The sequence below is a fragment of the Arvicola amphibius genome, chromosome 7, assembly GCF_903992535.2.
Source record: "Arvicola amphibius chromosome 7, mArvAmp1.2, whole genome shotgun sequence".
NCBI classification, from domain to species: Eukaryota; Metazoa; Chordata; class Mammalia; order Rodentia; family Cricetidae; genus Arvicola; species Arvicola amphibius.
The window spans coordinates 18,542,202-18,568,395 of NC_052053.1; the positions used below are offsets into that span (position 1 = coordinate 18,542,202).

A 26,194-nucleotide genomic window follows, 5' to 3' on the forward strand; every position below is an offset into this window, starting at 1 on the left:
CACAGAGCCCGTCCATGAAGAAGAATCAGAGCCCAGAGCCATTGTCCTTTGCTTCTCAGTCAGCCCCCGCTGTTGGCCACACTCAGAGAGACGGGTTTGGTCGCATGATCCATCAGTCCCATTCCAACTGGAGTTGGTGATCTCCCATTAGTTCTGTCCCACCGTCTCCATGCTTTTTTTTTAAATTTCATTTGATTCCTCCTCCCAGCCCTTGGGATGGCACCACCCATAGAAGGATGGGTCTTCCTCACTCGGATAAATCTTTCTGGAAATACTTTCACAGGCCTACCCATAGGTCTGTCTCTCAGGCAGTTCTACACTTGATCTTACTTTTTAACCAAAACACCAAGAAGTTATTCCTCATAGGTGGTTTTAAGTCTGCCCATGCTAACTGTGAATGTTAACCAATTGCAAGTCTGTTCTGTGTCAGCTTGACAATCAAGCCCTGTTTAAGCCATAACCCACACTCATGGTCTTCCAAGGCTCATGGCTGTCTCATAACACAAAAGGCATTTAGTTCATTTGTAAGAATCCCCAAAATATTAACAATTCTAGCACTGTCCAAAAGTCCAGTGAGACCCAAGGTAGTCTTTTATAATATATATATTTTATATTTATATAACTTTATATAAATATATATTTATATAATTATATATATAATATATATATAAAACTGAGACCTTTCATAATAAAAATTGTTTAAAAACTATATTATCATTTCTTCCAATATACAATGGAATAGTGTAAATAGACACATTCCAAAGAGAAGGAATAGAGGCTAAGAAAGGGGAGGTTGTGCAAATACACTAGCAAACTAAGCAGGTAAAACATCAAATCCGCAGCTTCCTGTCCCTGTGGTGGTCTCCTCTGAGCTCTAGCAGACTTCAGTCCTTCGCTTCTGCTGTCTACAGCATCCATAGCTTCTCAGAGCAGTTCCCCTCCATGCCATGCCTGCAGCTTTCCTTAGTGGGCATCCAATGGTACTGGTATTTCCAACATACTGGGTTCTTTGCTGCAGTTTAGGCTTTATCTTCACAGTGTCATACAACAGTGTTTCAAAAGTAGGGAACCCAACTTTGCCTGGCCTCAACAGCTTCCTGAAACCATGGTATAAGACACTGTGATCCCATAATTCTTTCATTTTACATGCTTGTAAATCTAGCCTCTTGTGGATGGTGTTCCCAAGTTCTGCTGCCAACTCAAGATATAGTCCAGACTCTTCTTCCACAACTACCTTGGCCTTTGTGTTCTGTGGCAGGCAAAACTAGGAAGATAACTTTTTCTACGCAATTGTTTATGAGCAGGGAGTCTGTGCAATAGGGGAGGCTGTCAGTGGCATTTTCAATTCAGGATCTCTCTTTTCAAATGAATTTGCATTGCTAGACGTTGGTGCCATACATAGGAGTCTTGCCCTCGGGATATCTTTCCTGTTACACAGTAAAGAACCCACAATTTCTCTTTAATGACATGAATTAATCTCTTACTGCTTTTTAAAATCCCTTTCAATCTTGTCTGCATCTTTCACCATACTCAAGTTCCTTTCCTTGCTAAGCCGCACACTTTCTAATTTCGGCTTTGTCTCTCATAAACCTCAGTAAATAGAGCAAGCAAATACTAGACCACGGTCTCGATGTTTTTGCTGCCTTGAAAATGGCTCTGCAGTCCATCACAGGCCGCTGCCTTCAGCCCCACTCAGGTCTTCTAGAATGCAGCCAGATTTCACAGAACACAACACGAATGGCCTCTAACCCAGTTCCTGATAGAGCCCTGTTCCTCTCAGAAGCTTCTCGACAGCCTAACCTTTGCGGCCTGCATTTCTGCGGGCATTCTGGTCTTCAGAAATTCTGAATGACCCGTTCAGTTCTGCTCATAGCGTTCTTGGGCTTCTTTCTAGCCTGCAGTTCCTCAGCCTTCCATATTCGATGAAGCCGTTTTACTGGTCGGTGAGCCATAGGTTAGGCAAGTTACTTTGTGGTTTTTAATCATTGCAATGAAGTGTCTGACACAAGCAATGAAGAGTGTATTTTGGCTCCGGATTTGACCCAAAGTCTACCATGGCGAGGAAGTTGTGAGGTTGGGATTCTAGAGCAGTGGTGAATGCCAGTGTTCCCTCCCCTTCTCCTTTCTATGAGGTCTGTACCCTAGCTTTCCAGTCGGTGGTGCCCACATTCAGGGTGGTTCTTTCCTGCCTCCGTTAAACTTGTCTGAAAATGCCCACCGGGTAATAGCTATGCCCAGATGTGTTTCTTGCAGTGAGACAGTTCATTGTTCAGTGTTAGGAGGGAGCGGTAGCAGATACAGCCACTTACAACTTACTTTCTTCTTTCATGGAATTAGAAATTCAGAAGGATGATCTGGTAATCAGGAAAAAAAAGGGAAAAAGATTGTTAGATTTAGGGATTCAGTTGCATATGCTGCATCCGTTCAAAGAAAAGTTTGGTGTACATGTTTGGAAGCAGAGGGTAAACTAAGATAGACTATAATGGACAGATAAGGTTTATCTGGATTGAGAAGTAGGGCATCCTAGAGTGGAAAGAACGGCAGATTCGGGAGCCATTGTGAGGTATATAGTACAGTGAGTAGTCCATCCTGAGACATTGTTAATGTAGCCGCATCAAAGACGAGAAATGATATTCTTAATGTGTTAGGAATGAGAACATTTGCTAAACCACATGAAGGCCAGTATAGATTTTGTTGTCTTCTTCTAAAAGTGTATATTCATTACACATAGATAGCTCGGGTCTTCATCAGGACGTTTTCATACACGCATAGAATGGCATTCGCACTCGGCCCTTACCTCCCTTCGTCTCCTCTTTCCCCTCTCCTAGTCGTCACCGCCATTCCCATAGATAGTTGTTTCTACTTTTAGGTCGTGTGCACAGAAATGATTCTGTGTATCTGTATAAAATCTAGGGTCCACGAATGAGTAGAAACAGGCACTATTTGTCTCTCCAAGACAGAATTCACTTAATATTAAAATCTTCTGTTGCATATCAGCTTTATTACAAATGACATAATTCCAGTCTACAGCCGAATGAAATTCTGTTATGTGTACCTATACCTGTTTTCTCTATGCATCCCTCTTGATGGACATTTAACGTGATTTCACAGTGTGGCTCTTGCGCAGTAACTATCCTAGAGGAAGGATCTCTGTGATACGTTGACTTACTGTCCTTTGAGCAAACACCCGGGAGGGGCACGCTGGGTCACACAGTCCATATGCTGTGTTTTGGTTTCCCCCGAAGCTTCGTACAGATTTCCAAAGTGGTTTGACCAGTTTACAGTCATACTTACTGCTCGTAAGGGCTCCTTTTCCTGCGCGTCTTAGCCTCATTTATTCTTATTTTTTTTTATTAATATCCTCCATCCTGAGTAGGAGAGGTAGAATCTTACTGTACGTTAGATTGTTTACCTGATGACTACTGATGAACATTTTTGTGTGTTTATTGGCTATTCATATCTCATGCCTCTCAATTAACAAATTCGGATTTTCTCGGATTTGAAAATAATCTCAATTTAGACTTGGGAGTTTTATAAAATGAGATAGTATTAGAAAGCGTCTTTGAAGATATTTTATTTTCCGGGTTTTCTTTTCACCCCAGGAGGAAACCAAAAGCGAAGGCACCCCTTCCTCCTGCTGAGACGAAGGGCATGGGTGTTTCTTCTTCTGAGGAGCCAGGAGGATCGACCGCTGTCATCGCGGAGGGAACTGAAAATATGGTCGATAAAGACATTGACCTCTCGGTGGTCCTGCCTGGAGACATTCTCAAATCTACTACTGTTCCTGGCAGGTATGCTGCAGTCGCTAAAATACCATGAGCCCACTTCCTTCTGCCACCATTGAAACCTCTGTGATGTTATGTCTTCCTTGTTTTTTTTTCTCTGACAAAATGCATCTGCTGTTATTCAGTTGTTACCTTTTTTTTTTTTTAAAGTAAGTGCTAAAATAGTAAATCTCTCACAGCGCTTTAATGTCAAGGCTATGCATTCTCAGTTCAGTGATTAAGATTTGGGATTTTTTACACATCTCGTTCTCTATTAATAAGTGTTAAAAGTAAGCCTGTCCTAATATTCCATTTGCAAGTCAAGGCTGGAAAGCCAGAGCCTGCAGCACACAGTTCTTCCCTCTCTATTCTCCTTTCCTGTTTTCCCTTCAGGCTGCTGCTGCTGGGATGAGGAGTTACTTTGCTTATAATGTAGCATTTTCTTACCACAACAAATAGATTTGTATGCAACATTAGGGATTTTTTTTTCCCAATTTACTGCTTTAATTCTGTAAACCTGGGTGAATCAAGTAGAAATAGAAAATCAAACTATTGAACTAGCAAGGAACCAAGATACAATGTAGGAGGCTGGTAGTTTTGAATACTTTAACACAAACGTTAGGAGAATAGGTCAAAGCCCCTGGTAATTTTCCGTTTCGCCCTGAAGTGGAAAGTTACATGAACTGTATACCTGACCACACTCACTTCTTACCTCCACCCTTGTGTTGTATCCAGTAGCGTGTGTTAGCAATTGAAGCTGCTTGACCTTAGCATAGCACGAATCTGCACATGTGTGGCACAAGAAGTAAGCATTGTGTTGTTTATTGCATTCTAATGCTGTGGCTTTCTGTAAAACCCTCATTCAGCATAACTGCAATTTTAGATTAATTAAAGTCTTATGTAACACTCTAATATTATAAAAATTGATGAACATAAAATAAATTCAGCCTTAGGAAATAATTATTGACTATGTCTTATAGTCTCCTTAAATCTTAGTCAGTTAGTTTTTTTTTCCATTTGTTTTTGTCATGGCAATAGTTTTAAGGTTTCTTGTTTCTTCATGGAACCCTATTTATGAGGTTGCTATACTTATGAACTATCCTTGGTGGACTCCTACCTGTGACTGCACTCTTCTGGGGAGGAAGTTGCACACAGTGACCATCACATCAGTACTCTGACATCATAGCTTGACTTAAACAGCAATGGGAATTGCTGTAGCGGAGGCAATAAAGTGTATTTGCAGCAATTAGGTTTTCCTGCTTTTCTCTAAGGTGTACAGATAAGGCTGGTTTCATCACCAGCACGCCTTTCTTTTGGGATGCCCCAGGAATCGACTTGGATGACTTGAATTTATTCGTCCTTTCCTTTCTAGTCTAAATTAGAACTGATTTTATAATGGCCTGTCTTCTTATTTTTTGGATCTGAGTTTTCTTCATATATGACTTGAAGGTTTCGAATCATTTTTTTGCTACGTGTGTTCTTACCAGGACCGTAGATCTGTTCACACCTTTTGCCTTCTAGCTCTTTGGCTTCTCCATTCCTCAAGCCTGACTAAGTTTCCATCAGTCAACTTCTGTGTGTGTCCGAGCCCAGCTGTTGTTGATTTGTGATACTCGCTTATCTATATGTTTTGTGCCTGAATTGCTAGGATTAAATAACATATATTGCTAGGATTACAGGAAGTGCTATCACTGGTTGGCAAATAGTCACCCTATTTTTTACTCGTGGAGAGATGATGCTGAGGTTCAAAGCCAGCATCGGGCAAGTTCTGTATCACTGAGCTGTACCCCCAAACTCTTTTGTATAGGGACCTGATTTCTTTCAGCTAGGCTCTCCCCCTTTATGGCTCCACACAGATTCCTCTCCATTTGTGCAACAGTGGCAATTCAATACGAAATCAAGGAACCATGGAGGAACCGTGGAGATCGGGATATGTTAATTTCTCCTCTGAAATTAAGTAGGCTTGTCCTTCCCTGCCTTCTTTTATATATTTTAAGCCTTACCACATGACTCTTTGTTCTTTGACAGGTACTTAAAAAAAAAAACAACCCAGTACCCATTGAACTTATGAACACCACCCCAACCCTCCTCAGGACTTCCATCTCTCCTTTTTCTCCAGTCAGCTTATGTAGGCTCACATAACACTATATACAAAACATCCTGATAGCCCAGAATCACCCGCTTCATCTCACTTCCACACTTTTGACTCTTCATGCAGTAGAACGTACTGTTTCGTGCTATGCTTTCTACATATTTATCTTAAAAACAACAAAGATGCTTTTTGCCTTTAATGTGTGTGTGTGTGTGTGTGTGTGTGTGCGTGCATGCATGTGCTTGCATGCATGGTGTATGTGTGCCTGTGTGTGTTCCTGCCTGTGCATGTGGAGGGCAGAAGAAAGTGTCAGATCCTCTGGAGCTGGGGAACCAACCTTGGGTCCTCTGGAAGAAGAGACTTAACTGCTGACCCATTCTTTCCAGGTAGCCACCGCGGTAGGAATGCCCTGAAAGGAAGTGTCTCTAACTCTCTAAAAATTTTGTTTAGGGTTCAAGTTTTGTAAGTTGGAATTTATTTGCTCTCAGGTTTTAATGTAGCAGCTTGCTTCTAATCGTCTTACCACCCAAGAGCTAACCGTGTGTGGTCATGTTTTTGAGCCTTTCAGATAGAGCACTAATGGTGATTTGAAATGTTGACGGTACAAAGCCACTGTGTGATTTTGAGTCTGTGATACTTCCTTGCAATACTTTTTAGGTATTTTCCGAGTATGCTAGGGATGTGATGTGTGATGAAAACTGTCATAACAGTTCCAGGAACCGATGAACCATTATTTTAAAAGGTGATAATAAGCACAAAAGTGTTCCGAATAGAAAATTTAGTCATTTATTAAGAGTGTTAGCTAATGGGGAGACTTAGACTATCATCTCTTTGTAACTGTAAAAGGGAAAAAAAATCTTATGGAAAGAAAAGAGAGACTGCCCCAAACTTCAAAGTAGAAACGCCTAGCTAGGAATCACACTCTGCTTCACGGCTTACTGTGACCTCGGAAGCATCAGCTGACCGCTCTTGGCTTTTTGTGTTAAACGACGAGAGATATTTGACATAAAACCTGTGGCTTATTCATGCTTTGGCCAGTGCCACTAAGAGCTACTGGTACAGGGCAGATCAGCAGCCAACTCAGGGCATTCACAGGGAGTAGAGTGCCACCTATTGGAAGTAAGTAGACTAATAAAAATGACAGGCGACACCATTGCGAGTCAGTTTATGTTCAAAGCAGTTACGGATACCAGAACTCAAAAGTTCACAGGTAATTGTGTTTATTGAAAACTGTTAAGTAAAACCAGGTCTGTAGCCAGCACCTGGGAGCTAGAGGCAGGAAGATCAGAAGGTCATTCATCTTTAGCTAAGTAGCAACTTTGTGACCAGTCTGTAAAACATGAGACCTTATTTCAAAAGGACAAGTAAAATGACAACAGAACATCACAAGGGTTCTTCCAGGCTGGTTTGGTCATTGCCCGAGGTAAGGTCTCTATTGCTGTGATGAAACACCGTGACCAAAAGCAACCTGAAGAGCCTTACACTTCCAAACCGCTGTTCATCACCAAAGGAAGTCAGGACAGGAAAGGAAGCAGGGCAGGAACATAGAGGCAGGAGCAAATGCAGAGGCCATGGAGGGATGCTGCTTATGGGCTTGCTCAGCCCGCTTTCTTATAGAACCCAGGATTGCCAGCCCAAGGATGGTACCATTCACGATGGCCTGGGCCCTCCCCCTTCCCATCAATCGCTAATTAAGACAATGCCCTAGTGCATGTCTACAGCTGGAACTTACAGAGGCATTTTCTTACTTGAGCTCCTCTCTTCTCAGATGACTTTAGCTTACATAAAATTAGCACCACAAGAATCCCACCCCCTTTTGGTTCCCTTTTAATTATTTTCCATGCAGTGACGGGCCCTGGTCCTCGGCTATGAGTTTTCATTTGTTGTCAGCATATCGAGAACTGAGCTGTGTTTACAGGAGTCTCTTTGCGCTGCTCTGTTACTTTCTAACGAATTCCTGCTTTCTCTGCTTTTCTGCTTCGCTTCAGTTTCCTTCTGCCGCCCTGCCTACTTCTAGTAGACTTAGTATGGAAACTTAAACAAAAAGGGCCTCTGTAGTGACCTTTTCACCTCACCATTGAAGAAGGAAAGCATAACATTTCCTCAAAGAAGCAACATAGTACTTACAGAACTTTTAGTATGAAAAAAGGGCTCAAAGACAAGCTCTGACGTTTCTCCTGGTAATTGCAGACTCAGTCAAGTTAATAACAAAGACAAACCACACCACAATGGTGCGTGTGTGCGTGCGTGCGTGCGTGTGTGTGTGTGTGTGTGTGTTATATTTAGTAGATATATTCTTTTTTTGTTAGATTGTTTTATTTGTGTTAGGATGTGATGATTTGTGTGTGTTGTTGCTGTTGAGACCAACAGGACCTTGGCCTCTAACCCAGGTTGGCTTTGAATGCAAGTGTCCTCTTGCTTAGTTTCTCCAGCTCTGGAAGGTGCATGGCAGTTGCAATAGGCTTCTTTTTAAATTAAAGGCTCTCTCTCTCTTTCTCTTTCTCTCTCCCTCTCTCCCTCTCTCCCTCCCTCCCCCCCTCTCTCTCTTTCCCTCCCTCCCCCCCCTCTCTCTCTTTCAGACGTGATTCTCTGTGTAGCCCTGACTGTCCTGGAACTCACTCTGTAGTCCCAGCTGGCCTTGAACTCACAGAGATCCATCTGCCTCTGGTTCCCAAGTGCTGGGATTAAAGCTATGTGCCCCTATCTTTTTCCTTTTTAAAATAAAGGTAATTATTTATAATTTGCTGTGGAAATAGCATTAAAGGTGAATGATCAGGTAAACTACAGTATGAAATGATGGCTTTCAAAGAAAAAAAGACTTTTTACTCTTCTTTTGTTTTTAGTGTTAGTTATGAAACCGTTTCACAGTTTATCAATGACCTGTTCAAATGTTAACTGCCCTCAGGTCTTGCTGGTTGTGTTCATCTCTTGGTTTCTCGTAGTGTACTTAAGTGCCCCTTAAAGCCATAGTGAACTGTGTTCTCTGTCTTGGATACACAGTAGCCAGCGCCCTTTCATCCTCTGTCTGCATAGATCTGGCTCAGTTGTTGGTGTGCATTCAGAAGGCAGAGAAACAGTTCAACACAAAGCAGTTTCGAGGATTTGTTGAAATTGCATGAGATTCATTGTTAGAGACCGGGGAAGATCTAAAAACTTATCAGAAAGAATCTTACTTACTCTTATGTTGCTTAAAATACATCTCTCCACTCATTGTCATCTGTTCCTGTTTTCTAGAGTGTTCTGTTAGCACCCTTTATCCCTGAGTCATTACTAAGGGCAAACACTCCTTTGCTCTCAGCTGTCCCAGATTGAATGAAAAATTACCTAGGCACCCTGTTGGCAAATGACCTTGTTTAAGCATGGGCAAGCTTGGCAATCCACCTATGTCATTTCTGCAAGTGTGGCTGTTCTTGGAGCCCTTTATTGCATCGTGACCTGTATCTTTTGATGTCCAACTGGATCTTTAAACACAGAAATAGAAGCTCTAACCATCCGTTATCAAAACCAGGTTAAGATTACTACTACTCTGTGTCCCAGATACAGAAGGGTCCCAGAGGATGTAGGGAGGATTTGATGAAGCCTTTCATCTCTGCGGTAAAGTCTTAACACAAAGCAGATAGGCTGTTTTAACCATCTGTTTCAACACCGTGGACACTACCTTGAATCATGAGAATGCTAAGATGTAGTTAGAAACTCTGGATTGGAGAGCCAGAAAAATCTTAATCCAATGATTATTATAGCTGTTGTGTATAATATGATTTCCTAACCTCCTTTGGTTCAGTAATAATGGAGTAATAGCTTTAATCGTGGATGCAAGCTCAAATGAAATAATAGAGAGAATTAAATACAAAAGGTGATCATTTGTTTGTAAAAAAAAAAGTTGGAGATCTTGTAGAGATTCCTTCATATCAAAGAGAGTTTCTAAAGACCTTTTTTTTTTTAACATTAGCTGTTTTAAATTTGTTTAAATATGCCTTCCAGGAAATCATTATATAAATGTCTAAGTATTAATAATAATATAGAAACAATAATAATAGTAACATTGCATCTAGGTAGTGTGATTAATCAGAATTCACAGCTGTGTGGAGATGATGGGGAGAGGAGGCCAGTGCGCATGTCAGTCAGTCAGCGTCCATTCAGTGCACATGCTCCTGAACCACTTCACTGATTTGCTTTGAGTCTCAGATGCTCCTGCCTTGGGCTACAGGAAAATGGTGCTTTCCCGAGGTAATCTGTGGCCAAATCTGATTGCTAGCTGTCGTCAGTCACATCACATCGGGACAGTTATTCCTAAACCGAAATTGTTGTCTTTGACAAAAGTACTTTGGCACTTGGCTGGGCTACTCTCATGTATGTTGCAGGATTTTATGTTCTGTGGGAGCGGTATGTGACTAGCAAGTCTAGCTGTGGCCATCGGACGTGGCCCCTGCTTCAGGTTTGAGTGATATCTGATAGTGTTGTGGCTCCTTTTGGGCAGAGCTAGACTGTGATTCCTACCCTTATGGTGCAGGAAGACTCTGAGGTGTGTTCGCGTCAAAGGCTGAGGTTTCTCTTACATGTTTTAACCATTCGACCTTGTCTGAAGGTATACTTGGGAAAGATACCAGCCCTCTTTACTGTTGATGACACAGCTTTGTAGAGAACAAAGCTGCCACACAAATTTGCTAAAGTTTTCAGTACATATCTTTTTCTAAAGCATGTGGCTTTCCCACCAACAACTGTTTCTCCATGCATCAGCCACTGCACGTGGATCTCTCTCTCTCTCTCTCTCTCTCTCTCTCTCCTCATCCGCTCGCTCTCTCATCTCCTCTCTCTCTCTCTCTCTGTGTGTGTGTGTGTGTGTGTGAGAGAGAGAGAGAGAGAGAGAGAGAGAGAGAAAGAGAGAGAGAGAGAGAGTGTGTAATACTGCTGTTCAAGCAAAATTGCCCAGGAGGAAATAGGAAATAACCATACCAGCATTGCCTTTGTTCTGTGCCTCCATTCAGGTCCTGGGAATAAAGATGGCTAAACTGGGTCCTTTGTGAGAGGTGACCACATCCAGGTGTCCATGGGTCCTAGATAAGGTCTGGGTCAAAGTGGCCAGAGCCCCCATCACAATTCCTGAGGATTATGTAATTCCCTCTGTAACTTTATGTAAATTCCCAAGTGTTGTATTGACACGGGGAGCTGAACGGTGAGTTTCCTAGCTTCATTTCCCTGTCAGGTTTCCTGCAATCCAGGAGCTAGTTTCAAGTTGGTTTGAAATTAGAATTATTTCAGTTATTCAATTAGAATTGAAATTAGACAATCATTTTTACTGGTATTCATATTTACCCCAAAATGAAGGGGTGATTGGTCACAGATTTTCCTAATGAAAAGTCCACGAAAGTCCCCTCTGCCCATAAAATAAGAAACAGGACGCAGCTGAGCTTGGTGATTGACACCTTTAATCACAACACTCGGGAGGCCGAGACAGGTGGCTCTCTGTGGGCTTGAGGGCAGCCTGGTCTACAAAGTGAGTTCCAGGACAGCCAGAGCTCCACAGAGAAACCCTATCTCGAATAATCAAAAAACAAACAAATTAACAAACCAAGAAACAACAACAAAACAGGAACTTTGTGCATTGTTGTGATGATTTTTGTCTTAAGTGTGAAAGGTTCAGGATTACCAGGCGTTTGAGGAAAATGTCATACAAAAGATTTTAAGATTTTATAATTTTCCTTTTCCTAAAGGGCTGACAATTAAGAAAGGCAAGACCACAGTGTTCTATTAATGTGAACCGGGCAGTAGTGGCGCACGCCTTTAATCCCAGCACTTGGGGAGGCAGAGATAGGCCGATCTCTGTGAGTTTGAGGCCAACCTGGTCTACAGGAGCTAATTCCAGGACAGGCTCCAAAGCTGCAGAGAAACCCTGTCTCGAAAAACAAAACAAAACAAAACAGAAACCCCCCAAAACTTAACTGTGTATCAGCAGATGGTACCCATGGAAAGGGGACTCTCAAGCTGAGAAGTACCCTGAATGCCACGCTGGGTGTGCAAGAATCCTGTGGAAGTTTTTCCTGCCTAGAGGTCAGCCCTGTATTCTCCTGTCAGCCATTAATTGTTAAAAACTCAAACATTTACTTCTATGGCTTTACAGAAGGACTCATAAACTTTTTATATCAAGGACCAGATAAAAGTATTAAGCTTTGTAGGCCATACAATGTACAGGCCACCCCAACCTCAGTCTGCCTCTGTAACAAAAAAGCAGCCTGAGACATTATATTAACAAGTCATAATAGTGACAAGTGCAGTATGCCCTAAAAATCTCAATTTTCAAAGCAGGCATAATGGCACACAGCTGTACTCCTAGTACTAGGGAGACTGAGGCAGGAGAATTACAAGGCTGAGGCCCAGTTATGGGTACATAGGGAGTTGTGTCTGCCTAGGCTTCCAGCAGATTGTCAGGGGGCCTGCAAAGGGTAGTAGTGGTCCGGTCTGTGAAATATAGCGTAGGAGAGCTTTTAGGACAGGCATGGCACAATACCTGTGCAGCGACAGCAGAATCTGGGGAGAATACTGAGTATTCTGTGAGTAATGTAAGAACCCACAGGGCTTGTTAGAATTTTGGGGGTCCTCATATATTTGTTCACAAATATATATGACACATACACACACACTTTAAAACCCAAAAGGAGGTATTTTATTCTATTAGTGCTTTGGATGTAGCCTGTTCATGAGCTGAGGACTGCAAGTTCTAACATGGAGGACTGTGTTATAAACCAAGTAACTGTCCCTGGGTGAGGAAAGACTCCTACAATTTATAATGTAAAAACCCGGCAAATAAAAATATGTGAACCAGTCCTATTCTCTAAGATCTGAAACATTCTAACCACCACCTTTAGTCTGCTGGGATTTTGTCTTCCTAATCATGAGATGTTTAAGTTGCTCTCACAACTCTTACTTTGTAGCCTTGCTTTATGTCTTGAAGACAAACGGACTGGGGTAGGCTTCTCCAGACAGTTAAGTTGTACAGTCTGTTCAGGTGGACTCTAAGGACCATCCTTCCTCCTGTCTTACAGTAAGCCAATGATGGACTTGCTCGTGTTCCTCTGCGCACAGTATCACTTAAATCCGTCAAGTCACACAATTGACTTACTGTCTGCCAAAGAGAATCTCATCAAATTTAAGCCAAACACACCAATAGGAATGCTGGAGGTAGAGAAGGTCATTTTAAAGCCAAAATCTCTGGACAAGAAGAAGCCTACACCAATAATCCCAGAGGTAAGAATTCTATCACAGATTTTGATGTTCATATGGCTGACATAGTCAGTTCATTTTTCTTAAGTCAATATTTATGGTTCGTCATAAATGAAATAAAAATTAGATTTCTGATCTGACTTTTTAGAATATGGTTATCATGTTTCCCCAAACCACTGTGTTATCTGCTGGTTATCCATTCTTGGGTCAACTAGAATTGGGGGAACAATTTAGATATCAAATGCTCTAAAAATTGACAGGATTGGCTACATCAGGATCTGACAGTAATTCATGTTTAAGTTATGCTTTGAAATATTTTATATTTACATGATATTTTAAAAACCGATAGATATTTAATATATTTGACTTCTATAAATTTTGTAAGTCATTAATACAACATATCTCAAATCACGATTTATTATCTTTTTTAAAAATAATTGGTGTGTGTGTGTGTGTGTGTGTGTGTGTGTGTGTGTGTGTGTGTGTAGTAAATGTTCAGGTGGACGTACAGAGGCCAGGAAATGATAATGAGTATCCTAACCTTATCATTTTCTGCCTTGTTCCTTTGAGGCAGGGTCTTTCCCTGAACCTAGAGCTATTGTTTTCTAGCTACTCTGGCAGCAAGTGCCTGTGGTTCTCTTGGCTCTGACCCCACAATACTGGGGCTGAAGGCATGTGTGAAACCACGCCTGGCTTGTTCCATAGATCACGATTGTACAATACTATTAACCACTGAGCCATCTATTCAGATCCTTAGTTGTTTTTAACGTGTGAATTTTATCCAGAAAGTTCGAAGCATGATAATGCTAATTTATTCTGTTAATATTCTTACCATTATTTATTTGTGTATTTGACCAACCCAGGACTTCATATTTGCTAGACAAACATTCCACCAGTGATCTCATGTTTATAGAGCTTACTTTACTTTTCTTTTAAAATTATTCTCAAAAAGTTACTGCTATAAACAGAGGTGTATACATTTATGACTTTGAAAAATACTTCAAAATTTTTTATTTGATAAAATATATAAAATTTTGCGTACTGACTTGAATACATACATTCTTATAATGTCCTCATTGCTTATAAGCATTTACTAAAAACGTTGACAAAGATTTCATTATAAAACTTTGGCTTTAATATTTGATTGAACATTAAATATTAATATGTCTGTCTTCTGTCTAGGTCTAAATGTTCCTGCTGTATGCAATGCTATTGATCTATGTTGGAGCAATTTTATTTATGTAGCAAATAGATTAACAGTCTCGGGCCCTTGGTTACATACAGGATTTTAGTTATATGAATGAACATCATTGAGGATCTGAAAACTGGATTTGTTTAGTGTAGCTACTTATGACAGAGTTCCATATTTAATGGGTTTAATCCAGTTACATCAAAATAGGGAGACACTTGAATGAGTGCCAATAATTTTGGAATTGGTAGTATGTCTAAGTAAGGATGATTTTGATATTCTTTACTGTTACGTTAGAGCTAATTGGGGCAATAGTAATATAAACAAGAAACGTCAATGACAGTCTGTAGTATTCTCTTACTTAAAACTGACCATGTGCCTGGAATGATGCTAGACTTTTAGTGTGGTTGATCTGATTGGTTCTATTAGAAGAATAGTATGTTTTTAAATACTTTTTTTTCATGAGCTATTGACACCGTATTACAAGGCAAACATTCTTTAAATACAAAACAACATAAACATAGATATTATTATTGTGTACATTTGACAATGTGAAAATAAATACTTTAAGACAAAATGTAAAATATTAGTAACACCACATATGAGCCTTTGTCCTTGTTTGATATAAATATGCTCAATATTTTACTATCAAGTATTTTAGCTGGGTGGTGATGATGTATGCCTTTAATCCCAGCACTTGGGAGGCAGAGGCAGGCAGATCTCTGTGTGTTCAAGGCCAGCCTGGGTCTATAGAGTGAGTTCTCAGATAGCCAGGGCTGCACAAAGAAACCGTGTCTCAGAAAACTAATAAAAATAAAACAGTTAAATAAAAACAAACTTAAAAGAATTTTGAATTTGCTGTGCGGTGGAGGTGCATACCTTTAATCCCAGCACTCAGGAGGAAGAGGCAGAGGCAGGCAAATCTCTGTAAATCCAAGGCCAGCCTGGTCTACAAGAGCTAGTTCCAGGACAGGCTTCAAAGCAGTGCAGAGAAACCTTGTCTCATAAAAAAAAAAAAAAAAAAAAAAAAAAAAAAACCAAATAAAATACAAAAGAATTTTGAATTTAATTTAACTGTTAAAGAAACAAATTGAGCTAGGCCTGGTGCATGGCTGTAATTCCAGATACTTAGGCTACGACAGCAGGATCACAAATTCAAGACATACCTTGGCTATGGATTGAGTTCAAGTCCCGCCAGGATGACTTAGTGACACTCTGTATTAATATGAAAATTGGAAAGAGGGCCAGGTACATAGCATAGTAGTTGAACACCTGGCTAGCATGAATAAAACCTTAAATTCAATCCCCGGGATCATTAAAAAAAAATTAAAACAAAAAAACTGAAATTTTTCTTTTCTTAGAATTTGTTTTAAAGTTAGGACATAGCATTAATGAGAAGGAAAATTTCCCACCAGGAGAAGAAAAGGATGGAAAGGACTTGTTTGTTTGCTGAAGAAGTGGAAGCCTTGAGTAATGTGTCACTCCGGGTAGCGCTGCTGAGAATTTGTTGCAGTAAACAATCGTGGTGTAGCTATTTAATTCCCTTGTTACAGAACCCATTGTTGTGGTCAGCTATTCTAGGTAATCACTCTAGATGCATTTGAAGCAATGTCCTTTTAGTAAGTAAATCGTGTTGTAACTGTGGCTTTAATTTACCTTCCAGAAAACTGTCCGAGTAGTGATCAACTTTAAGAAAACCCAGAAGACCATAGTGAGAGTTAGTCCCCATGCACCGCTGCAAGATCTTGCTCCCATTATATGCAGTAAATGTGAGTTTGATCCCTTGCATACAGTGTTGCTGAAGGATTACCAGGCTCAGGAGCCCCTCGACTTGACGAAGTCTCTTAATGACTTGGGACTAAGAGAGTTATATGCCATGGATATCAGCAGAGGTAAGTAGACTGTTCCCCATTCCCCACTTAAACAATTTGTGTGTGTTTGTGTGTTGTGTGTTTTGTGTAGTGTGTATAGTTAGGTGCTCCCAGCTTCATAATGCCCGTGATTTGATGGATCAATCATATGGATGGAAAGAGGATAAGAAGAAAAAAAAGTTGAATAGAAATAAGTAAATCAAACCAACTGTGCAATTTAACTTCGTAGCAGTTACTAAAATGGGAAGAAAAACAGATCCTCTTGACTATCATCACATTTTATATTTTGGTAGCTTTTTTTTTTCTTGTGGTCAGGTTTCACCAGGATGCTTAGCTTGGGCTTAATCTTCTGAGCTCAAGAAATCCTCCTGTTCCAACTCATTCAGGAGTTTAGGATGACAGTCTCGTGCCACCATGTCCTGCTTTGGGTGGAATTTAACTTACTTTCTTGTGCCTTTTGGATTTAAATAAAGTAGATACTCCCGTGCCAGCCCATGGCCGTTCTAATGAAGGGGTGGTGTATGTATGAAGACTTAATACAGTTTTGTATGAGGCTTTCATTGAATTCTTTTCTTAGGTCAGCACCCAGAGTGAAATTGCATAGAAAATGAATCATAAATACTCCCCCAAATTTTCGAGATAGCAGAGTTTTCGTTCGTACAAAGAGGGGATGCATCAAAATGTGGAGATCTCAAATGAGGTTGATATCCACCCTCACCCGCCCCCCATGCCTGGTAGACCAAGGCAGCTTTAGATATTCAGTGTGAATCTCTTCCATTCGAGGAAATGAGGGTGTAGTGGAGGACGCAGTTAATGCACACTGCACAGAGAATTTCAGACATTACTCTGAGGGTGTGGTACAGTGTAATCCTCAGACTGCTGTTTTGAGTCAGTGATGTTTAATACTTAACGGACATTATCATCACAGTCATTTCCCCTTTTTTACTCCCTCTTGCTGTAGCCCCCTCTGTCACTGCCTCCCGTAAGCCATCTCTCCAAGGTAAGCTACACTAATCAGTAGAAGTTGCAAATTATAATACAGAATTGGATCGATTAAAACTGGGATTCTAATCTTTTTTTTTTTTTAACATTACTAACACATATATCCCATAAGAGATCTTAACTGAGAAAATCTTGGGGGTTTATTTTCCTAAAAAAAGAATTTATAGGTTCCCTCTTTTGATTTCCGGTTCTAATGATAATAATTTCACTTCAACAGAGTGCTGATCAATGATGTCATTCTAGAACTGGCCGTAATAGTATATAGATCTGTAATTCATTTCTTAGGGGGCATTCAAGGGTTCCAAGTTCGAGGCCAGCATGAGCTACATACATTTTTTAAAAATCCCATACACTAACAACAATATGGGAAAATGTATTGTGCAAAAAGTGTGGGAAGATGAATTTGTTCCTCTCACATGGGGGGAAATGGTTTGGGTAGGAGCCTGCTTGGACGCAAGCGTGGACAAATCCTCTGGTGGTTCCTTGGAAGGGTCTGAACCGCTTCTCACAGAGTGCTGTTGGGACAGGTGGGCATTGCTCTTGAATCACAGCATTTTTTTTTTACCTTTTGCCACCGTTTAATTTTTTTATGAGAATTTTATAATAGCATGAAAATTTTATGTTAAAATTAGCTTTAAAAGGCTTATAAAGGCATTTAATACTATAGTGTAAAAACTGTTTCATGTTAAACTCCCAAAAGGAAATACATAAAATGTTTAATAGTGATTTGCTTTGAGAGGTAGGTCTGTTGAGCAAGTTTTTATATTTCTTTATGTTATAGGATTTATGACATATATATTATTTTCATAGGAACAATTTGGTTAAAATTATTTGATAATAGAATTTAGGAATCTTTTTTTCTCTATTAAAAAAGAATCGGCTCGGATCTCTAATCTGTCTGATTGTTAACTACCCTGCCTAAACGCAAAACTTGTTAAACTGCATGTTACCAGGCTTTTCTCATTAAGTCCATGGGAGCAAGTGTATGTTGAGTTATTTTTAGTTTCTATTACAGGCTAGTCTAATCAAAGGAGTTAAAAATTTCTATCTTAAAATATACCCTGGCAGAGAATCAGAAACTAGGCTCTTAATTCTGACAATCCTTTGGCTATTAAGCCAGGGTAGCAAGTTTCGAGGGAAAGATACCTTTATGTGTCTGGATTCTGCTTCTGGGATAGCCAGGAAATAGGAACAAATTGTCTTTGCTTCCTTCTAGAAATGGTGCTTATACTTGGCTTGCTCCTGACCACATTACATGATCTTCTTAGGCTCAACTTCAAAGTGTTTCATACATTGATCGCTAATGTCCCTTTTAGCCTGGCCTTCAGTGTATGGGATTTTCAGAGGCTTAACTGCTGTGAACAGAACTCACCACGACTGGACTTGTGGAGCCAGGAGAGCTCATTTTACAGTGTCAGAGTCCAGCCAGTCAGGTCAATCCAAACCCGGCAGATGTTCTTACCCCCACCCCCTCAACTCCTGACTTGGTGGAGTGTCATCAGAAGCCTTCAGACTGTGTGGGGGACTTTTGATCTCTCTCTAGAATCAGGAAGTTGCAGTGCTTGAGCCGAGTTCCTTAATAATGGGAAGTCTTCACGTGTCTTAATGTTTAACTCAGCGATCTGCCACACAGCTTTATTTGAGGAGGGCTGACCTGCTGTGTGTGTGTGTGGGGGGGGTACCAGCTGTCCCAAAGGAAGCATGATTTGACATATTCTGACCATACTCGCTGAATGGCTCCATGAGTTCCCAAGTTATTCAAATCTGGGCACTTGAGTCCTTAAATGTAAATGGAATGCTGGGCTTTGTTTTACTTTTGTTTTTATTTGTCACACCGCTGGCTAACCTATACCAGTGGGGGAAAATAGCTCAGAATGAAGCTCTCATTTCCATCTTCACAGAGGTTTTCTCAGAAGTAAAGCTTATGAAGACCCTTTAGCCTTGCGGCAATGCCCATGCCCTTATGGTTCCTTGTCAGCCTTAGGAAGGCCCTTGTGCAGTGTGCCCTACTTAATTCGTGTTGGAGTTATTGATGTTTCAATTTCTGAAATGCAGTTTTCCTTTAGTGTGTTACTGTGACCGATTGCACTAATATGGATTGCGATATTAGCTGCCTGCTATACTTTCCTTCTCGCTGCTGGGATAAAAAACGCTGTGACCAAAAGCAACTTGAGAAGGAAAAGGGTCCTGTCATTCAGGGAGGCCAAGGCAGGAACTCAAGCAGGGCAGGAACCTGGCGACAGGAATTGAAGCAGAGGCCATGACTTTCTCATACAACCCAGTATCACCAGCCCCAGGATGACACCACCCACAGGAGGTTGGGCCTTCCCACATCACTTATTAATCAAGAAAATGCTCCACAGACTTGCCTACAGGCAATCTGGTAAGGGAGGCCTTTTCTAAATTGAAATCTCCCCCTGCTTTTCCAGATAACCATAACTTGGGTCAAATTGACACACACTCCAAAAAAAAAAAAACAAAAAACAAAAAACTAAAACAACCCAAAAAATGTAACCAGCTCACTCTCTCTGCTTCTCTTCAGTAGTAGGGACATTGTCACCATTTGTTTATTGTTTAAATACTTATTTAAATAAAATCATTTAAGATTGTACATTTACTTCTAAGTCCCATTTAAGCTTTCTCTCAAATGTTTATGAGAAGTGCTTTGTTTTAAATATCATTAAAATTGCACTATGATTTGCATAAACCTCTCATGTCTTTGTGGAAGAGATATTTTCCACAGCCCCCCACCTTTGAATTTATAATTCTTTTGCTAAAGACAGCAAGTCCTTTTGCTCCATGGCTCATCTCATAGTCTCTGTCTTCCAGGGTTGGCCCCATGCACCCTGTGGGTATAACTTCACCTACTGTTCTGTTCCTCTCAACTGACTATAAATCAGAGACTTGTCAGGCTTGGGTGAGCTCATTTGTGGCAAGGATACTTCATAAGCACCGAATGATGCTTGCCTGTAGTTCCAGCACTGCAGGAGGTAGAAGAGGAGAATTGTGCAAGCCGAGGGCTGCAAGGCCACCCTGAGCTGCACAGAGAGATCCCTTCTCCGGGAAAACAAAACACCCTTGTTAAATAGTGGTTTGCACTTCCACTTAGAGACACATTAATAACATCACTAATCATCAGCCTTCGCTGTGTGCGTCTTAAGGAACCGAGAAAGGGTGCTAGTCTTCTGCAATCCTCCTTTTAGCTACTAGCATCCCTTTTTTTAACCTCGTGTGTATGGATGTGGCGGGCCAGTGGGTTACCAGCGCAGGAGTGTGTGCATTATGACATGTATGGGGCATATTGTTCGTTGTATGTATTCCACCTCATTCGGGACCGGGTCCTTACTGCTGTGCATGCCAAGCTCAAGGGCCCACGGGCTTCCTGGGATTCTCCTGTCTGATTTCCATCACACAGTAGGAGTGCTCAGATTATAGATGAGTGTTCCCTCCTTCAGCCTTATGTGGTTTCAGGGAATCCGAATTCAGTTCCTCATGCCCATGTGATATGTTTCACTATATAGATATTAAATTGTCCTACATTTTGCCAGTACAAACCATTATAGGATGGCTAAGTCCTTTGGTATGATTCCCACTGGACTGTGGTAACTTTCACCCTGAGGTGACGAGTTGTTTGTATCTCCTTGCTTTATACAAACAGCAAATCAGCTAATTCAAAGCCGCATTGGTTCCTTTCAGTGGGATACTGTATACTGGGACACAGTGGCCTTGATGCTGGCTTGGCCCTTGGCTATTAATCCTTTCCGTTGACATTGGGAAACAGGCTTTTTTGGGGGGTGGGTGAGAGGGCAGGGTTTTAAGGAAAGATTCTGGATACAGCCTTGAAATTTGATGCTCGCCATTCTAACTAATGTTCAATTTTAGCACTGTTAACCTTTGTGGCCTGGTAATTCTGGCCCTACTAGAACTACTAGGTTAAGAAAATAGCATTTATGAGACATTATTTGGCCCATTCTTCCCTCAGTGCCTGGGGGAGATTGCTTCTGAACCCTTGCAGTACCCAAAATCTGTGGAAACTCAAGTCCTTGATTAAGAATTGCCCAGAGTTTGCAAATAGCCTATACCCACCTACCTGCTCCTATGCCCACCCACCCACCCCCTCCTATGCTCTAAGTCATCTCAGGATTACTTGTGACACCCAGTACCTTGTAAATGGTCATTATAGTGGGTTTTCAATCAGGATGGATGGCAAGGAGAAAGAACAATCTGTATGTATTCAATACAGGTTTAATTTTATTGGAGCATTTTCCATGTGTGGCTTGTTTGGTTCCCTTGAAGCATACTTGCCTATAGCGTGGCAGCTGTAATTATAGCGGCTCCTGTTTTTGAAAGTGAAATAACACTTCATGGTTGTTTAGCTCTGACAAAATTGTGTCTGAAATCAGCAGAAGGACAAGCTGGGTGGGACAAGCATCATGTGTCACTGTGCGGTAGCCTTCTTACTTTGCTTCTGGAATACTGGTCTTGATACAGCTTGTGGAGTTGAGTTTACTGCCTAGCTGTGCCCTGGCTGTGTGTTGATTCCTTCAGCTTTCCTTCCCTCTGGTCTACTGCGGTGACTGTATTCTTTTGTCGCTTTGAGACTTGGAGGAGGTATATGCTGCCTAGCGAGGGGCTGTTACTGGTAATGTTTATCACCCCAAATGCCTTCAAAGGGGAGACTAGAAAAGAAACATTGGAAATGAACGTTACGCCCATGGAACAAAGAGGAAATGGTTTTTCATCTTTTTCAGAGTCCTGCCAAGTATCACAGACCCCAGACATTATGAAGGAGAAAGAAAACCGAGGGATTTTCAGCTTTTTCCAACGCAGTAAGAAAAAACGGGAGCAGGTAAGCATTCTCATGCAGCATGTTAAGATTCTTACCAAGTATTTTTTAAGGTGGTTTTTATTTTGATTATAAAAAGCCGTTACCTTCTGATTCTCCTTTAGACTGCCAGCGCGCCCGCGACCCCGCTAGTGAGCAAGCACCGCCCGTCTTTTACAAGGTCCAACACCATTTCCAAACCCTACATTTCCAACACACTACCCTCGGACGCGCCCAAGAAGAGGCGCGCCCCGCTGCCCCCCATGCCCACGTCGCAGGGCGCTGGGCAAGGCCAGGAGAGGCGAGCTTCGTGCGTGGTGAGATCCACAAGCGTGGACGACACCGACAAGGTGTGCTGGGTTTGTTTGTTGTTTGTTTTCTTTTTCGGGTTGATGCATGGAGGTATCTGTTTTTCTCTATCTTTAACTTGTCCTTCTCCACATCCACACAGACTACTGAGAGAGAAACGGTAGTGGAATAATTACCGACAAGGTTGATAGGAAAAGGTTATGGATTCTTGGGCCGTAGTTTGAATAAATGTCACTTTTAAGAAGCTTCCTTCCTCAAGCTGTTGTGTGATCTGTGAATTTCATCTTGCTTTACTCCGTTCTCCTCTACACTGGTTGCATATTTCAGGGATGAGATGTATATCTTCAGTACATACCTTTTAAACAACCACAGGGCTCTGTATGTTCCATTCTTGGGTTTCTAGCCTTTGGTATCTTCAGAGAGTCTCCAGGGGAAATCCTAGTGTCTACTTGATCTATCAATGTTATTTAAAAGAAACAAAACAAAACAAAAAAAAAAGCAAGCCTTTTAACAGAATATGCTGCCATTTTACTTACATTGTCTATCCAGAGGGGATGATGTGCATATAAGCCTTTATCTCTATCTACAAAAAATTATTTATTTTAGTACGGGGGTGTGGTGTGTGTGGCACATGGAGGTTAGAGAACTATGTGAGTGTGTTCTGTCCTTCCAGCATGTCAGTTCAGGGATTGAACCTGGGTCATCAAGCTTGGTGGAGGCCCCTGCCCCTTTACCAGCTGAGCCACCTCGCCAGACCACGTCAGTTTAAAATAAAAATATTTAATGCTAAAATTTCCCTGAATATATCTTTTTATGAGATCGATTTATCTAAAAATATCCACATTTCCCTTGCTTTATTCAGTGGGGCATAAATGAGATTTAGGTAAATATGATGAGCCATGACACCATCTATGCTATTATTTATATAGTCAGGTAGAGCCATTTAAATGACGTGAACAGCAAAATGTGTTTTGAGTTACTTAGACACTGAGAGGTGCTCCAGTATTGAAGTTGAGGGATTTTATTCCCCCTGTTGGATGGTTAGCAACTCAGAGAAATGAACTCTTTTTAAAAACTTAGTATTTTCTTATCTAAGTTAATGCTGTGGCCTAAAAATATCATCTTACAAGAACAGTGGTGTGGTCACTCCCAACCCCGAGAGAGTCACTTGCTGACAAAACTTGCAAGGTGTTCATTCTGTATTTGGACGGTGGTTCACAGAAAAGGAGCGCTCTGTGTCTCGTCACAAATGTGTTTGGGAGCACAGTAGTTAGGTGAAAGACTCTGTTCGGATTGATTTCAGAATGTCAGGGGTAGAGCGTGCTTGGGCTTGAGCAAGACCCAAACTGCAGCTGGGCAAGGAAGAAAGGACAAGGCTGGTCCTGAAGACTCCCTTTTGTGCTGTAGCCCCTTTATACTCCTTTATAGGAACAAGAACCTTTCAAAGATTGTTTTCCACTTCAATTGCCTTAAAACTAAACTCTTATATGCTCGTGTAACTTTCAGGCTAGCCTTCCCTTATGTACAGAAGTTACGTCTAGCCCAGCCGTCTTCATTTAGGCCATCCCAAGAGCTGTCTGTGTGCTTCCATTTCCAAGGAGTCTGGATCGCCTAACTAGCGTCTGCCTTGTGCATGTCTGAGCCATGCCACCAGCGACCTCATGGAAAGAAAGCTGGCTCCTTTGATTCTCACCCTCTGCTCTGTGACCACCTGGTGCCCTGTGTTAAGTAATTTTTTCTTATATATTGCCTTTGGCAAATTACACATCTTTTTGCAATTTTCCGATTATTTTGTCTTTTGATCTGGAACATCTGGGTAGTTCTTTGATGTATTGTTCAACAGGAACCAGAATTATTTGTTTTTCCCTAGAGGAGCTGAAGAACCATTTTTTGTTTATTCATTACCAAAATCCTTAACGATTAAGCCGGGACTATGTTTGCCTGTGTGTGTCTACTCATGTACACACAAGAACTCGTGCCTTCTTGCGCATCTCGGCACTAACTGCTTAGACTTATGGCCAGATTTTATGCGACTAATCACCCTTCACTTTTAGCTCTTTCTTCATTTTTTTTTTATTTAAAAAATACTATTCCTGGTTTTTTTTTTTTTTCCATTATCCTGGTCATACCCGTATCTATGATCTTAAGTCTACTTACTCTACTCTTTAAGAAAGGCTATTTATTCTGTTGAATTCGTGAGTGGATTTCAGCCAATAGTGGATTGAGTAATGCCCCTCTTAAGAGTTGTATTGAGGTCCTGATTTAACCAGGTGCAGATTCTAAGGTTTCGATTCCATTAAATGGCCGCTGGTGTGAGTATTTTACAGGCCTGTGGCTCCTCCCTACACCCATTGTTCTTGTTTCAGAACCAACCCCTGTGCTTTCCTATCATTTCTTCTCACGGTGCCTTCTGGGAAGAAGAATCCCACTTGTATTGGAGATCATTTTTTGGGGTCTCAAGTTCATCTATTGACTGATCGTAATTTTCTTTTTAAACTTCTATTCCTTATCAATTTCAGGACTCTCTAAACTCTAAGAAGTTTAATGAGTCATTGTTGCTCATGTAAATTCTCACTTCTCATCCTTTCAGAATGGAATGATGCCACCTGTGTCTTCTGTTGTTCTCCACAGAGTTGATTCCTAATGAAGAATGTTCTAAGAATAATCATTACCTTCTCTGGACTTGTCCTGTGTGGTTTAATTTTAATTTGTGTGTGGGCATATAGATAGGATACTTACATAAATCATAATTAACTCGAGTTAATCTTGTTTCTATTCAAATACTTGTGAAGTTCAACAGAACATGTCTGTCTATGAGTGAATGTTACTTATTTTGTTGCTATTTTGTTTTAAATTTTAAGTAAAAACTATAAAATACAATAAAATAATATACATATACTTGAACAATTTAGTTGAAATTTTAACAAATGTTATGTTTTTAGTCACTGAAAGTGATAACAATGAAATACAAAAACATAACAGAAAGAAAAAATATGTATGGCCAAAGCTTCTATTGCTTGTGATGCAGTATGAACCACAAGGGTGTGCTGTTTAACAGAAGTACAGCATTCTAATTTTTCCATTTTTACCCTCAAAGCATCTTTAAAAAAGGAGAAAATGTTGAAATGATTATATCATGTTATAAATTCTTACTTTGTTTGGTAAAGTGACAGGAAAGAAAACTAGAAAGATAAATATTAGTAATACATGAAAAATATTTATAATGAATGTTTTCATTTTAACCTTTGGTTCATTTTGGTTCCCTTTTGAATAGTCACTGGTCTAGTGGTTACCTTTGTTAGTCAGTGCTTACTCTAAATGTTTCTGTTTTTGAAAAAAAATTATTAACCATGTTTCTTCTACTTTTGGCTTTCCATAATTATTAATTTGCCTCATTCTTACAGGACATTTCTCAACATTGGCAAACGGTGGCATTTGGATAGTGATTCTGGAATTATATTACATATATATGTGTGTGTGTATGGGATTCTGGAATTATATAATATTTCATATATATGTGATTCTGAAATTATAATTTATATAATGTATGAATCTGCAAATATATAATACTATACATATATGCTGAAATTATTCACATAACTGGCTGTTGGTTTTCAATATAATTTTGACAGTTGCTTGTGCTCTTCCCAAAAGCGATCATTAAAGATCCAACTTAACAAATATTCTTTCCTGATCTTTGTAGGCTTTCCACATCGCATGTTCCATCTAAAGACTTAAGTTTGACTGAAGCTCCATTTAAGTCAGGGCTATAATGTCATATTTTCTGTTCATAATTTTTTCTGTACACTTAGGCATGATTTTCAGCCCCATGTAATTTTTTCCATAAAGGTGAATGAATATATTACATTCTATGAAAATGTTCATTTCAAAATGAATTTTCAGTTGGAAATTTCCTAGCAGTTT

The 26,194-nt window shown here is 40.5% G+C and overlaps 1 protein-coding gene across 7 annotated transcripts in view; it reads left to right on the forward strand.

Moving 5' to 3' along the window:
* Cobll1 (cordon-bleu WH2 repeat protein like 1) overlaps nucleotides 1-26,194 on the forward strand; it is a 145,785-nt gene that overhangs the window by 85,455 nt on the left and 34,136 nt on the right. For 4 of the 7 annotated variants that reach the window (XM_038336454.1, XM_038336456.1, XM_038336450.1 and 1 more), the window contains exons 2-7: nucleotides 3,603-3,791; nucleotides 12,897-13,098; nucleotides 15,927-16,155; nucleotides 17,096-17,134; nucleotides 21,888-21,985; nucleotides 22,087-22,311. In XM_038336454.1, the coding sequence (XP_038192382.1) occupies nucleotides 3,603-3,791; nucleotides 12,897-13,098; nucleotides 15,927-16,155; nucleotides 17,096-17,134; nucleotides 21,888-21,985; nucleotides 22,087-22,311 (982 nt within the window). The remainder of the gene's footprint in view (nucleotides 1-3,602; nucleotides 3,792-12,896; nucleotides 13,099-15,926; nucleotides 16,156-17,095; nucleotides 17,135-21,887; nucleotides 21,986-22,086; nucleotides 22,312-26,194) is intronic. The other 3 variants (XM_038336455.1, XM_038336453.1, XM_038336458.1) reach the window with 1 other exon arrangement.